Genomic DNA, 15,749 nt, shown 5'->3' with positions numbered 1-15,749 from the left:
CATTATTAGGTTCCGCTAGACTTAGGTGCCGCTAGACACCATGCAGATATCTGCGCACAACTTTAATTAATGTTTGATTAATTATTTTTATTTATTTATGTTATTTATTCACTTTTATATACCGTTCTCCCAAGGGAGCTCAGAACGGTTTACATGAATTTATTCAGGTACTCAAGCATTTTTCCCTGTCTGTCCTGGTGGGCTCACAATCAGGGCCGGATTTAGATGAAAAGAGGCCCTAGGCTATTCCACTTATGAGGCCCTTTCATCTCCCATTTTTAAGTTTGTAAATTACATGAAAGATAATAAAATACATCATTACTGTGATATATATCAATATGTCAAATAAAACATGTTGTTATTGGTACTAACCTTTATAAAAAATGTGACACGGATAATAAATAAAAAAAAGTCGAGAACATTTATTTGGACATTTATTCTCAGCACCATATATAGTACTTGTAACAATAACTAATCAAACATAACACACAACATTTACAAAGAAACAAAATTCAAATAATGAAAATCTTTGACTACGAAAATAAAACACGCAATAAAAATTATCAAATGAAGATATTGTCACAAAAAAATTTTTCAATAGTCTAGAAACACTTCACTAAAGTATTGAACCTACTGAACTCAAAAGGCGAGAATCAAATGATCGTGTACGCAATCCTAAAATAAGAATCTTTTCTAATAACATTAACACGTGTTTCATATTATCGAAGTAACACGAATATAACCGAATGTCGGGATATCAATAGGTCTGTTCGTTTGTCTGTTCCAATCTACACCAATCTGCACTTTATTTTTGCAAGAACAAACCAGAGCTTAGTAGCATAAGGCACGTCAATATTTGCCATAGCAATCAGTGAACGTATGAACTATACTTTGGTGCAATCTAGTATATACAAACGATAGACCCAATGAGCCGAACGCGTTAATCTTAACCAATACATTTTTAGGTTTGTTTATTAGTCATATGCGTAGAATTTCTCCTTATTTTCGGTTCAGTGTTTTAGTGTTCACTGTTTTTAGAATAGTGTAATTTTAATTTTGCTAACAATTTGAATGTAGGCCCCTCTTGATCTTGAGGCCCTAGGCTGAAGCCTAGTTAACCTATAGGAAAATCTGGCCCTGCTCACAATCTATCTAATGTACCTGGGGCAATGGGGGGATTAAGTGACTTGCCCAGGGTCACAAGGAGCAGTGTAGGTTTGAACCCACAACCCCAGGGTGCTGAGGCTGTAGCTTTAACCACTGTGCCTTACACACTGTGCCATGCCAATTAAAACAATTTAAAAACATTAATTTTTTTGTGGATTTTGATCAGGCATCACTAGGCCTCCTCGATAAGGGTACATAAATTAGTCACCGTTGATAGAATTCCTCCGTTACTGAATAACTGTGGACCAATAGGGCATAGCTCAGTGATATCAGACCCCAGGCCTTGATTACCAAACACAGCCTAGACTGCAATTGTTCAAATATTCATTCTGAAAATGAAATCTACATATTGGCACTCAAAGATAGATTGTGAGCCCACCGGGACAGATAGGGAAAATGCTTGAGTACCTGACTGTAAAACCGCTTAGATAACCTTGATAGGCGGTATATAAAATCCTAATAAAACTTGAAACTTGAAAGACTAGTGTTAGACATCGCTGAAATAGCCTACGGAAGTGAGAAAGTTTCTTGAACTATGTATACATGCATGCAATGCACAGATAGGTATGTTTTTTAAAAATTCTATGCATGTCTTCCATATTAAGAAATGTACCTCATTGATTTTATTAATGCTTATATTTGGCCATTTTACTATTATTATGCTGTTAACAAAAAATGAAAGTCTCATGTTAAATTGTACCTGCTTTATACTGCCATGAGTGAATCTCTTTATAAGGGTGGTTAATAAATCCCAATAAACAAATAAAATGAATTCTTATTGCAGACTTTAAGGCTGACCTAGCCAAAGATATTGCATCAGATACATCTGGAGATTTCCAAAAAGCTTTGTTGGCGCTGATCCAGGTATATTATATTTGGATATAATTTGAAAAGCTTAATTTTTTATTGCAAGCAATAGGGTGTGTGGGGTTTTTTTTTTTCTTTGTGTGTATTAGGTAGGTACAGAGCTTTCCAAAAAGACTAACAGCCTTTTTCATACATCATGAAGCAAATATCCAGATAAAGTCATCCATTACCTGGATGTTGGTGCTCTACGTGGATATTCAGTGGCACTATGTGATCTTTCTAGATTACCTCCACTGCCAGTGTGGTATAGGGAGTGCAGCGGAAGAAGTTATCCAAAGAATGGTGATACGCGTTTAAACCCAGTATCCTATTGGTTATCTAAATAGCAGGACAGGCATAAAGCTGTCCTAAAGTAATCTGGATTGCTATCCAGATAGACTCAATTCCAATGCTACCTGGAATAATGAAGCTGCAGTACAGATAACGCTGAAAGTACAGAATACTTTTACAAGACGAGCAGGGTCAGATTCTGTAATTGGCACCTACAAAAGATATATAGGCCAAGGTTTTAAAAACCTACATTACAGGCGCCTAAGGGCTAGATTCACTAAGCAAACCGATCATATACCGATTGGTTTGCGGCCCAATTTTCCTCCAATCCGATTCATTAACCTCTGTCCCGATCATCCTCTGATCCGCGCATGCAAATGTGGGAGAACGGCATTCAAATGTAGGCAGGCAGCGATTCACTAAAAAAAAAAATGAGGCACACTGACTGGGCTGACCGATCAAAAATAAGCGACTGCTGAGGACCAGTCGCTCTGGTCTTTTCCAACTGCCCTGCCTTCTGCCACCCTGCTCTGTGCCCCGACTCTCCTGCCCTTCCCCACAGTGCAAGCCCGTGGTTTTAACCCATGGGTTTAAAGCAGGTTAAAACCACGGGCTCGAAAGTGAAGTTAAAAGAAAAAAGAAAAAAATTGCTGCTTTTGTAAGCTTGTGCACAGGCAAAGAAGATGGTCTGTGCATGCTTCAGGATCATTCACTAGCGATCCGTGTGGTCGGAGGGGGGGCGTTCCTCCGCTCGCCCCCATTTAAATACTGACCCATTATGGATCAGTCAGCCTGCCGCGGATCGGGCACAATCGGTAGGTTAGTGAATCTAGCCCTAAGTCCTTTAGAAAATCATGTCTAGCGACGCCTAAGTCTTTCTCCACCTCTAGATAGGCCTACTTTTGTGTTAGGGCCAAGCAATAGGCACCTATCTTTTGTGGAATCATGCCTAATAAGATAGGTGCCTATCTCCCAATTAATTATTATTATTTTTCAATTATGGGCTTCTTAAATGGACTTTGGGTGTGAAAACTTGCACCAGTTGAAACTTTGGGTAAATGATGGCATGCAAGTTGGCACAGAACCCCCCCCCCCTTCCCATTCTGTAACACTGCATACATTTTTTTTTGAGCACCAATGACTCACTCATGCCCCTGCAATGACCACGCCCTCTTTTGATTTGCACTTAATCCAATGTAGTTGCCTTTTGTTACAGAATGGCACACAGCCAGATCAGTGCCCAAAGTAATGTACAATAATAACAAAGCCTTTTGTAATGTGAGGCCCTAAGCTGAAGGTTGTCCAGCTTAGCTTATTCGTAAATCTGGCCCTGCAGATTCTCTTCAGCATTTCCTTATTTATCTTTTTCTTGAATTCACATGATGTTTTGGACTATTCTTGTGTATAAGCAGATTAAGTATCTCTTGTCTGTACTCTTTTCTTCTACTGCCAACTCCCAACTCTGTCCCTTCTATTTTGATGTATGCCTGGAAGAACCTATCCGACTCAATGCATAAGGCTTGTATTCAGTGCTTGGCAGTATTCAAATCCAGTATTCAAATCCAGATTGAAGGCTCACTTTTTTGAAGCTGTGTTTAAGTCTTAACCCTACCAACTTGTAAAGTACCAATATTTGTGTCATTCCCTCTATAGTCCTCTCCCCTAATCGCCTCATCAGTCCCCTTGTAACTCCCTACCTGAGCAGTATGCATAGATTTACCTTTTGTCCTGTATGGTCTGCGTAGATTATAAGCGGGAATTGTCTCTTAAGTATGAGTATTTAATATACATGCATACTTCTGGTAGCACTATAGAAATAATAAATAGTAGTACTGTCATAGTAAAGCAGTGCTTCACATTTTGTATTATAAGACCTTGTTCTTCTATGGGGTATTTATACAGCAAGTGCATTTCTTTGGGAGACCTTTCATTTTGTGCCCGGTACTGAGGAATCAAGTTGAGGCTTGTGGTCTTTTAAGTATAAAATTGCCAGACTGCTTTGTTTCATTCTTTCCACTTACACATATGTATTGAATCCTGGCTAAAAACTCTCCTTCTGGCACATTTCCTTCCCACAATTCATCTTCTTGAGTCATATGCAGGAACCGTGTCGACAGAAGGAAGTTTTCTAAGAGAAATTCAAGAAGGACAAATGCTGAAGTGGCAAATGCCTCTGAGCTCTTGGTGTTGGGCTACTTTTCAGATGCCTCAGATAATGACATTTCATATAGTCTAGGAGCATCTTTAGCCCTGGCTAGCTTCATGTAAAGATGGGAGGGGAAAGGTTTAGGGGCAAAGCTAACTCTGAAAGATTTATTTTGACTCATTACATGATTTGGGGTTTGGTTATAATCTGATAGTAGTGGTATGAAAGCATATTCACAAATTAGTACTGATATCTTTAGTGAAGCAAACAGAGTTTTTGTAAACCCTATTTTCTATAGGGTGTCTAGGTCACATTCAAAATTTCCGGGGTATTTTACAAAAAGGTCACTGAAAGCGTGGAAAGGCATAATCAAAAGATACGTCTAAGTCCGTTTTGGACCTAAGTCGCTAGTCGCCCAAAGTCAGACATGGGAAAAGGTCCATTTTTGAAAAATACGTCCAACATATTTTATTTTTTTGAAAATCCTCTAACTGTACATCCAGCCGTCTGATCATCCAGACCTCTAAATTGTCTATCTTTATACCCCATTTTCGTCCAAAAATTCGTCCAGTTCAAAAATGCGTAGAAAAAGAACTTTTGGATGTTGGGGGGGGGGGTCAGCAAAGTGATGGACTGGACACCCAAACATTGCATCAGAGTAGTGGGGTACCTTATAGGGCACTGCTGTGAACTTCACAAAAAAGGTGCCACATCTCACCACATCAACCTTATAGGTCATGGTAAGCCCCTCAAAACCCTCCCCAGAACCAACTAGATCCAGCTGTCTACTACCCCAATAGCCTTTATGGCTGCAGGTGTTGCTTATATGGCAGTACATAAGGGTTTTGGGGGGTTTTGAGGGGTGCACATGTTTCATCATGTGTAGTTAGCGTGGCTTATGAGCCTAGGTCCTCCTCTCCATGGTTCACTAACCCACCTCCCAGACCACCTCTGTGCAGCTCTACTTGGCTTTCCTATGCCAGGCTGCCAGGTGCTGATGTTTTGGAGGTAGATATGTAAATTTATTATTACGATTTTATGGTGGGGGGAGGGGGGTCAGTGATCACTAGGGGAGTGCGTAGGGGTCTGTACTTTGTCCCTGCAGTGGTTATCTGGTCACTTTGGATACCTTCTTGTGACTTAGACCTGGTTTTATATGGCCTAGGTTACAACGTCCAAGTTCCGTCTAGGTCAGTTGTAGGCAAACTCATTAGTCAAAAGAGCCAAAGATCAGCAGTACAACGATTATAATTTCTTTTGAGAACCAAATTTCTTTTCAAGAACCATGTTTTTAGGAGTCAGTTTAAACTAGCTACTAACATTAAATAAAACCAGATATCATCATAATAATAATCTTATTTATTGACAAAAAATATTTTTTACATTAAAATAAAAATATGATAAAACATGCATTTAATGTAAACAATGACCTTGCATTTCCTTGGAAAGTTTGGATAAGTCAGGTTTGTATGTCGTCGTTTTTAATTTCAAGCAGGATTCCAGGTTCTCATCAATAAGACGATTTCTCAATGTACTTTTGATAAGGTTCATGCTTGAAAAAGATTGTTCACATGAATATGTAGAGCAAAAGAGTGAAAGAACAGCAAATGCTAGCTTTTTTAACTAATCATATGAGTCAGGTGTTGAAAATGATCATGTCTTCCTTCTCCAGGTCTTTCAAAGCAGACCACTTGTGCTGTGAACTAAAATCACATTTATTTTTTTCCAGATCAGATCAAATTTCGAGCTTCATAATTCTTTGATTTTTAATTCCAGTAATTGCATTTCAACAGCACCAATGTCAATATTAAAAAGAGAAAAATTCAATTCTGTTACATCAGCACTGAGAGGTTTTTAACAAAGCTAACGTAGCCATGCTATTTCTGAATTCCTGAAACCTCGATAGAAAAGCTTCCCTAAAGTTTAAAATTGCTGTTTTGAAATAGTAAATGTCAATTACCGAGTTATTTTCTTGGCGATATTTCAGCAGGCTCGGAAAATGAATTAATGTTTCTCTTTCAAAATCTTGAGCAAAAAGGGATAATTTGTTTTTGAATGAAATTACTTCTTCCAACATTGAAAAAAATTGTGTTTCCTTTCTCCTGTAGTTTACGACTAAGATTATTTAGATGAGACGTAACGTCTATCATGAAATAAAATTTTTGGATCCATTGATCGTCCGTTAGTTCAGGATAGTCAACACCCTTCGGAGAAATGCTTTAATTTCTAATAATAAGGAAGCAAAACGTTTTAAAGCGTTTCCTCTTGAAAGCCAACGTACCTTATTACGCAGCAGAAGATCTGCGTATTCACTCTCCATTTCAACTAAAAATTCTTTAAATTGGCGATGATAAAGAGCTTTAGCTACAATTGTGTTGACAATCTTGATCAACAATTCCATAACATTGCAGATTTCTTCTGGAAATGTCTGCGCACAAAGTGCTTCTTGTTGAATGATGCAATGGTAAGCAAGTATCTCGTGATTAATTTGTTCCTTCAAAATAGAAACAAAACCTTTTCTCACTCCGTTCATACTTTTTGCCCCATCTGTTGAAATTGAAGCTATTTTATCGAGTGGAATATGATGTTTCTCCATGCATTTAATGACAGCATTTGCAATATCCTCGCCACGTATTTGACCTTTCAGTGGCAGTAATCCTAAAAGTTCTTCTTTAGGACCCATAGACAAAATAAATCGAACAAAAAGTGAAACTTGCACTGTGTCATGTATGTCACAAGACTCGTCAACTTAAAACACAGCACTGATATTTTTAAACTACAAAACTTCCAAACTTTTACACCATTTGCTTGCAGTCATGGTGAAAGTATGCACTACTCCGCATGCCTGCCTAGTTCCGCCCATACCTGCCCTAATCCCGCCCTCAAGCCACCCTCGCCCACCCATGCTGCCTGATTTTGTCGGGCAGGTAGGAAGTCTGTGCATGTGCGGATGCTAGGCGATGACATCACAAGCACATTTACTTCCTGCCCGACAGCTTTTCAAAACCCGTTCAAAGTGCCGGGTTTTGAAAAGCCATCCGGACTCCGGATATGTCCTCAAAAGGAGGACATGTCCAGGGAAATCCAGACATCGGGTAACCCTACTACTCCCTCCAGTGCACAACATTCACCCAGGGCTACATTAGTTTTTACAAGGTTTATCAACTTTGCAACTTATATTATTAATAACAAAGGTTTTGAAGGCAATCTTGGTAGGCTTCCATTCAGTCTTCTCAGTGTCACTCTCCCTTCACTCCTTCCTTTATTCTGGCATCTCTTTCATATCCCCCTCTCCACACACTACCGCTACAGTTTTCCAACCTTTCAACATCAGCTCTCAAGGCAGTCTCGCCTCTTGCTGGCAGTGGACGCTTTCTCTCAGCAGCATCCCACCTACTAGAAACAGTAAGTTTTGCAGAGGTAAAGCTTCTGACCTAGTAAGAGGCGATGCTATCTTGTGAATTGACGCCAGAAGATAAGAGAACTTCTGTAGCAGCATGGGGGAGGGGGGGAGAGGTGCAGGAAGTGAAAGAGACATGACCACAGGAAGGAGGGAAGGCAGAGAGAAACTAGACCACAAGAGGTGGGAGAGGAAAAAAGAAATGCATGATCATTGGGTGTGAGGGGAGGAGGGAATGTGTTGCGCCCTCCTCCCCCAAGTTGGAGGCTATGACCCCATTTATCCACCATGGAGTCTTGAGAACCAGGGCTAGAATCTGACTATTTACCTTCATTTGCAGCTACTGAAGGTGTTTTTGCATTTTATTTAAGATCTTTCTCCACACCATACCTTTCATTTCAGTGAAAGGCATGGACCAGGCTCCTGGAATGCTACAGTTATAGGCTTTGAATTTGATGACTAGGTATCATCCATTCTAAAGCAATGACCACAACTCCCTTCCCTCATCCTGGGAGCTGGGAGTAAAAGTCTTGCTCAGGAATCAAACTGAGAATCTTTCACATGAAGGTACACAACAGTTTCACGGAGTCATTGGGGCACCCCTAGAAAGCGGTTTTCTAACTCGTATGGATGGAAGCCATTAACTGTTTATACCCTAGACCGGTGTGCTTCTTGAGATTTCAGGTGTGCCATGACACACCGGCGAGGAGGAGAGTCGTCCACGCCGGCTGACTGTCTACAGGACGTGCCTCTCGCCGCGAGAGGCGCGTGCTGTAGGAAGTCAACCAGCGCAAATGACTCCTCCTGGTTGGCATCTCTCCTCCTCTCCCGCACCTCTTGGATCCCTTCACCGAAGCGGATCACAGCCAGATGTGCGGATGTCGACGTGATGAGGTCACTCATTCGCATGATATCATCACGTCGATGTCTGCACACTTCTGGGTGCCTTCTGGCTGGAGCACTAGATGTAGTGTGCCGCCACCCAGAAAGTTTGCGATAATGCCCTAGACCCAGCTCTTCTTAAATAGGGCACAAATTGCTCTGTCTCTAACTTGAGCAGCTTTTCAACATGTGCACAGTCTAAATTTTGCTTACTAGCTGCTGTAGTTCTAGTTGTTTATTGAAAGATGCTTTGAAGCATTTGAAGCAATGCAAAATATGTCAGTCGTGGCAGAAGGTAGACAGACATAAGTCATTCATTTATGATATCATATCTTTAGGCAGATCGAAATGAAGATACCAGAGTAAATGAAGAACTTGTTGATAATGATGCCAGGGTAAGCATAATTTTATGGTTTCTCGCATGGACCATGCCTCCAAATGGGTTAGTTTTACATGTGTCACAGTTATATTTCAATTGGTACCAAGCCAAGGCAGTGGAAGGAACCTACAGAGTATCTAGCAGTCACAAACATGTGGAGGAAAAAGCATCAAACTTAAGTAGCAGCATAAATACAGAAACTTCTAGCTGCCTTCAATCTTATCACTGGCATTAAAAAAGTTCCTCGGAGAACAAAATAACCATTTGGCTTACTTTTATAATAAATACTCGGGGCTGATATTCAGACTGTGGGAAGCAGCTCGGCTACTTCCCGCAGTCAGCGGTGAGCCTGGAAATTCAATCCTAGGGCCCTAACCGGCCACCGGCATTCAATTTCCAGTCTAAATGCAGCCATGTTTGACATAGCCGGCCAAGCCAATATTCATCGGCTGCCTAGCTGAGTCATAACAGCGAAAGATAGACCTGTTTTTTTATGTACCTTTATCTGACCACTAGATTTAGCTGGTTAGCCAATGAATATTGGTGTTGATGGCTATGTTGAGCGATGTAACTGATGACTGGCCTGGCCATTGACCAGGATATTCAACTGGAAGCAGCTGTCGATCTCATGCTGAATATTGGTGGATAGCCAGCTTAACGCTCTTTAGTTGACCAGGAACCATTTCTGGCCAGATAAATAGCGCTGAATGTCAGGCAACATGTGTCTCATCTTTCTTGTTCATTACATCAGGCTTTGTACGAAGCTGGAGAGAAGAGGAAAGGCACTGATGTTTCCGTCTTTATTAAAGTCCTTGCTACAAGAAGTTACCCACATCTTCGAAAGGGTAAGTGGGATTTCATTTCAGTGGATGAAAAAAATTTCAAGACTAATTCAGAGCTTGCCCAGTTTAAGGAGGGAGACTTTTTTTTTTTTTTTTAAACCTACTTTCCAAAATGGTATAGTATTTAAAATCCCAGGACCCAAATGCAGCAGGATAGTGTTGTCAGAAATCTCCTACCTGAACCTGGGTAATCTGTCAGCTCTACCAATTTCTCGGTGTCCTTCAGACTATGTGGACACCAAGGGCCATATTCTATATAGGATGCCTACAAATCAGTGCCAAAATGGACAGCACTTAATATGATTCTATAAAACACCTATAAAGTTATGTGCAGTTTATAGAATAATGTTTAGCACCCATACGCATGACAAAGATTTAGGTGTGCCAGTTCAGTCAAATAAAAACCAGGCCTCAATACCTGCACCTATGTCATACATAGATTGGGTGTATTCTATAACAGTACACCTAGCTTTTAGGAATGCCCACGATCTGCACATGCCCCTCCCCTGGCCACACCCCTTCTGAGATGTATACACTAGAATTTACCACACACACAAAAAAGATTCACTCCATTAATAGTACAACCAACACAGCTGTGCATCTAGTCAGTCTCGCATGCGAAAGAAAAAGCCTCAGTTAACTGGAGAGGCGAACCCACACTCTACCACCCATATATCACAGGCAGAAAAAAGAAACTTTTGTTAATGTGAAGACAGCGAGGTGAAAAAACTAGTGAAAAACTAATTATTCATACAAAGACAGATATAATTTCAAATGGATATTTAATTCCAACAATAAAGTCCACCGGCCGCCGATCGTTTTGTGGCAAAAAGCCACTGCTTCAGGGCCTCAGTATAGAAAAAATACTCAGTTTAATGGACAAAGGGCTAGATTCACTAACCCCCGATTCCGTGTCCAATCCGTTCACGATTGCATGCAGACAGACAAATTCACAAAAGGCCTGCATGCAAATAGGGACGATCGTTAACATGCCTCCTACTCACGGCCAGGATCGCTAGAGAGCGATCCTGGAGCATGCGCAGACCCTGTCACTGCTGTCAGGGCTTCTGCCAGCTTTTTTTTTTTAATCTGGCAGATAGTTTGCATGTATTACACACGCAAAATAACTGCTCAGTTAGAAAATAAAAATAAAAAAACTCCCTCCCGAAGTGCCTCCTCCCTCCCCAAACCTCTAAAAAATGCCCCCCTCCGCGCAGATGCCCCACAAAAGGCAGGAGGGATGCCAACTCCCTCCTGCCACGCAAATGACTGCAACTGCCCCAACCGGCCCACTGCACCACTCCACGATCAGCCCACCGCACCCTGACTGGACTGGTCCACCCCTGGTCGGGCCTGGCCCGACCCGGCCCAACGCCTCCCCTATACCTAAAAGTTGGGTGCAGGAGGGGTGCTCAGTCCCTCCTGCTCCTTAGGTCTCCTTCTAGCGCTGTCTTCCGGAGCAGGAGGAACCGCAAAGTCCTTCTGCTCCTTCGTCTCCCCCTGCTCCTGGATGATGTACTGCGAATATGGGCCTTAGGAACCGCCCTGGTGCATCATGTGATGCATGGGGAGGAGCCTAAGGTCCTGATTGGCTCAGGTGCCTCAGACTCCTCCTCCCTCAGCCCTAAGGAAGTCCCTGATTGGCTCAGGCGCCACAAGCCCCTCCCAAGAGAGGAGGAGTCTGAGGCACCTGAGCCAATCAGGGCCTTAGGCTCCTCCCTGTGCATCACATGATGTACCGGGGAGGGGCCTAAGGCCCACATTCGTGGTGCGTCATCCAGGAGAGGAGGAGACGAAGGAGCAGGAGGACTTTGCGGTTCCTCCTGCTCTGGAAGACAGCGCTGGAGGGAGGCCTAAGGAGCACCCCTACTGCTCCCAACTTTTAGGTACAGGGGAGATGTTGGGCCGGGTTGGGCATGGCCTGATCAGGAGTGGGTCAGTCCGGTCGGGGATGTGGTAGGCGGGCTGGGGATGAGTCGTGTGCCATATTCGCATGGGTGGGGAGGGTAGGGTCGGGTGGATGCAGGAGGGAGTGGGTCGCTGGAGGGGGGGCCTTCAGCTGTTTTTTGACAAAATATTTGTGCCATGGAAAAAAAATAAATAGAAAAGACAGGCAGGCCTGTCAAAAAACCTGCAGACCTGTCGGTAACTTAGTTACCGACAGGTCTGCAGCAGTTGGGTTTGCCAATAGTAAAACCCGATTCAAAATAACCAAGCAATTGTTAGTGAATCAATCGTTTGGCTATTTTGTATGGGGTTTTGCTAATTTGCATGGGAGGGTCGCGATCGGATCGCAACAGGCTTTAGTGAATGGGATTGGAAGGAAATATGGTTGCAAAGGGCTCACAAACCGATCGGTACACGATCGGTTTGCTTAGTGAATCTAGCCCAAACTATCTGTTTGGCGTGTTTCTCCTCTGCATATAAACACACATCACACCGCTTTATAGAATATGCTTAGAAAGTTGTGTCCTCAGCTTCTAATTAGTGCCAATTGGCGTCAATTATTAGGTGTTAATTGCCAATTATTGGCGCTGATTTGCTTGTTAAACAATGAAGTTGCACATGTAAAGTCTGCGCTGTGCGCAGATTTGCACGTCCATCTTTGGTTGCCCTACATAGAATCAGGCCCTGAGGCAATTCAGCTTCTGATAACTGATATTGTCCATTTAATCTGACTAGGAGTACAGCATGACCAGTCTGAACTCATAATTTTCTAGATAAAGGGATCTTGATTAGAGGATGCATTTTGATAAACAGAAGGAGGCTAAGCAAGGCAGGAGTATGTTGGCATTCTTCTTATTTATACTGTATAAAGATGTGTGTGCTTGTGTTATATAAACAGATTGAATTGTAAAATGCCTTAGCTGAAGAAACCCTCATTTCAACATCAGTTATCTAGAGGGAAAGCACTGTTTCCTTAAGTGCTTGCTAAAGCAGATACATTTTTATAAGCTCAGCTCTGAAACACTAATGTTATCTAGGGGCTCTTCACCGTGAGTTTTATGATGATGGACTTGGCCTTAAATCTTATGGAAGTAGAAAAAACTGACAAGAACTGACTAAACTGTTTATAAAGCAGTCTAAGCAAAAGTCCAGGGTAAAAAAAAAAAGCAGTTTGGGTCATAGACTTCTACAAATTTTGTTATATCTGTTTCAGTTTTCCAGAGGTATGCTACATACAGCCAGCACGATATGAACAAGGCATTGGATCTGGAATTGAAAGGCGACATTGAAAACTGCCTGACAGCCATTGGTGAGTATCTGGTCATTCAGGTGGTTTCAGGTTTTTGCCTTCAAAATACAGTATATTGGTTTGTGAAGGGGGATTTATTTTGCTGTTGCTTTTCATTTCATAGGTGGGGGAGAAAGATTGTTCTCTTTTGTGTTAATCTCTCCCTCTCTCTGGCACTCATTTTCAAAAAAAAGAAAAACGTCTCAAAAGTGGCACAAAGTGGCAGGTGGATGTTTTTCCAACCAAAACATCTAAAATTGTGAATTGAAAAAAGGCAGATGTGGGCATTTTTCAACGAGTGCATTCAGATAACAAGCATGTTGGAGGCATGTTATGATTTCAAATGAAAGAAACCCACTCAGAAGAATAATACAATAGAAAAAAAAAAAATCCAACAATTCTTCCAGGATAAAGTGACGATAGCAGCAGCCGAGGAGAATGGTTCACACACTACAATAAAGGTGAAATAAATTAAGGGTTCCTTTTACTAAGCTGCGATAGCGGTTTTAGCGTGCGTGCTAGACACTAATGCCAGCATTGAGCTGGCGTTAGATCTAGCCGCGTAGCGTGGGTTTAATGCGTGCTAAAAACGCTATCGCAGCTTAGTAAAAGAAACTCTAAGTATGATGGGGGGAGTCCTCAGTTTACACAACTGAACACTAACAAGACTAAAGCGTCAGCTGTCACTCTTTATACCCTCTCAGGGTTCAGGAGGTGTAACATCCCTGGTCTCACCCCCGTTGCAAATTATAGTGCACAAACGTGCCTCCATATAAATCAAAAATGTGGAAAACTAATAAAAAATCACATTTATACTTGGCTGCTACTATAAACACAGTTCAGCGTACAAAGTTCAAATCAGGCCATAGGTGAAAGATTCCAACAGGATGTAAAGCTGGAACTGATAGTAGAACATATACGCTGCACTTATCTTTTTGTAACTGTAATGAGTATAGCGATCATCAAGGCGCGTGCTGGCTGTAAATTCAACGGCTTCCGTTTTGGGGGAACAACCCCCTTCGGGAATAATAGCACTGCTAGAAAAGCATACAGTACGAAAGGAGGAGATACCTTGGCAGGCGGAGCTTACCTAAGATGGCGCCTTGAAGTTTGGTCGGACACGCCATTGGAGTTTTCCTGCAAATCTCTCTAGCCATACTTGTGGTGAAGAGGAAATCTAAGCTCAGTGTTCCCTGAGGTACCAGGTTCGGTGGCTGGCCCGATGGACACCTTCGTCGAACGTTGCCCCAGCACACAGCAGCCGGAGGGATCCTTGGCAGGAGGAGGCTCGCAGGCTGAAGTGAGTGAGTACCCCCTCGAGGGCGCCACCTTGTCTCCGGAAGAATGGAGGCCACCAGCGCGACCTGGTGCTACGGAGCCTGCGTTGGAGGCTGAGCTGGCTCAGGTTACTTCCTTCCTGCCCCAGCAGAGTCGGGGAGCCGCTTCTGAGCGTGGTCAGGAGGTTCTGACATCGAGTACGGTGGAGGACTTGAAGCACATTCATGCTGAGGACTTTCTACGTATTTCCCCAGCTACGGATTCAGGTACTGTAACTACAGGGGATATCAGGTTGGAAGTTCACCTTTTGCAGAGACCTAAGGTCTTTAATATGCAATCCATCTGGGAAGCTACATTCAATATGCAACTAACTTTGGATAATCAAATTCAACAACTTTCTACTCATTATGCAATGGTGCTTTCAGAAAATTTGGTGTTAAAGAGCAAGATTTCTACTTTGGAAACTAAGGGCTCCTTTTACTAAGGTGCGCTAACGGTTTTAGCATTCGCTTAGTGCACACTACAATGCCGCACACGCTAGATGCTATTGCCTCCATAGAGCTTGAGTTAGTATTTTTCATTTTGCGCGGGGTTTGCGCGCACTAAAAATGCTAGCGCACCTTAGTAATGGAGCCCTAAATCGCTGACTGTGATACAAGATTAAAAACTGGAAGCACAAGCTCTAACTTGGGTTAGAGGTACCGGAAATCTTCACTCTAAATATGAAATGTTGGAAAATTCAATTAGGAAGTGCAACCTTAGGGTGATAAACTTCCCAAAAGTTTTTTTTCAATAACAGCTTTAGACATGTTTTAAAAAATATTTAGAAGAGATTTTGAAGGTATTAGAAGCCTCAAATCTGCCTCTCTCAAAGATTTATTACCTGCCTAGGAGGATTATATCTCAAAGTCCTAACCAGCAGAATTTATCTGCTGATAGTTTGGACTTAACCATATTCCTAGAGAGATCGGATACCGAGGCTCAAGTTTCTGCAACATTTTTGTACCGTTCGCCATAGATTCCGACAGGGATTGGATGTTAAAATTGTTCTTTAAATATAAAAATGTACCCTTTATGTCACTTAAAGTAAGAATGTACCCCGATGATTTGCAGAGCAGTAAAGACCTTCCTCTTCTGCAAATCGGGCCATTAAAAACTGCCTCCTCAATATACTTCTCCTAATACTCTTCTCTATGGCCAATCTGGTCTCTAGAACAAGCTCTGTTATTGTCTACTGTAACCTATTTGTTGTCATGACTAATCTGTTTTCAAACGATTGTGAA

The 15,749-nt window shown here is 42.1% G+C and overlaps 1 protein-coding gene across 1 annotated transcript in view; it reads left to right on the top strand.

Moving 5' to 3' along the window:
- Positions 1-15,749, top strand: part of LOC117350289 (annexin A1-like) — a 78,020-nt gene that overhangs the window by 48,429 nt on the left and 13,842 nt on the right. The window contains exons 7-10 of the mRNA XM_033924522.1: positions 1,952-2,031; positions 9,071-9,127; positions 9,863-9,956; positions 13,114-13,209. Of these exons, the coding sequence (XP_033780413.1) occupies positions 1,952-2,031; positions 9,071-9,127; positions 9,863-9,956; positions 13,114-13,209 (327 nt within the window). The remainder of the gene's footprint in view (positions 1-1,951; positions 2,032-9,070; positions 9,128-9,862; positions 9,957-13,113; positions 13,210-15,749) is intronic.

This window comes from Geotrypetes seraphini, chromosome 1 (assembly GCF_902459505.1).
Source record: "Geotrypetes seraphini chromosome 1, aGeoSer1.1, whole genome shotgun sequence".
In the NCBI taxonomy this organism is placed as follows: Eukaryota; Metazoa; Chordata; class Amphibia; order Gymnophiona; family Dermophiidae; genus Geotrypetes; species Geotrypetes seraphini.
This window is presented reverse-complemented; position numbering and strand designations above follow the sequence as displayed.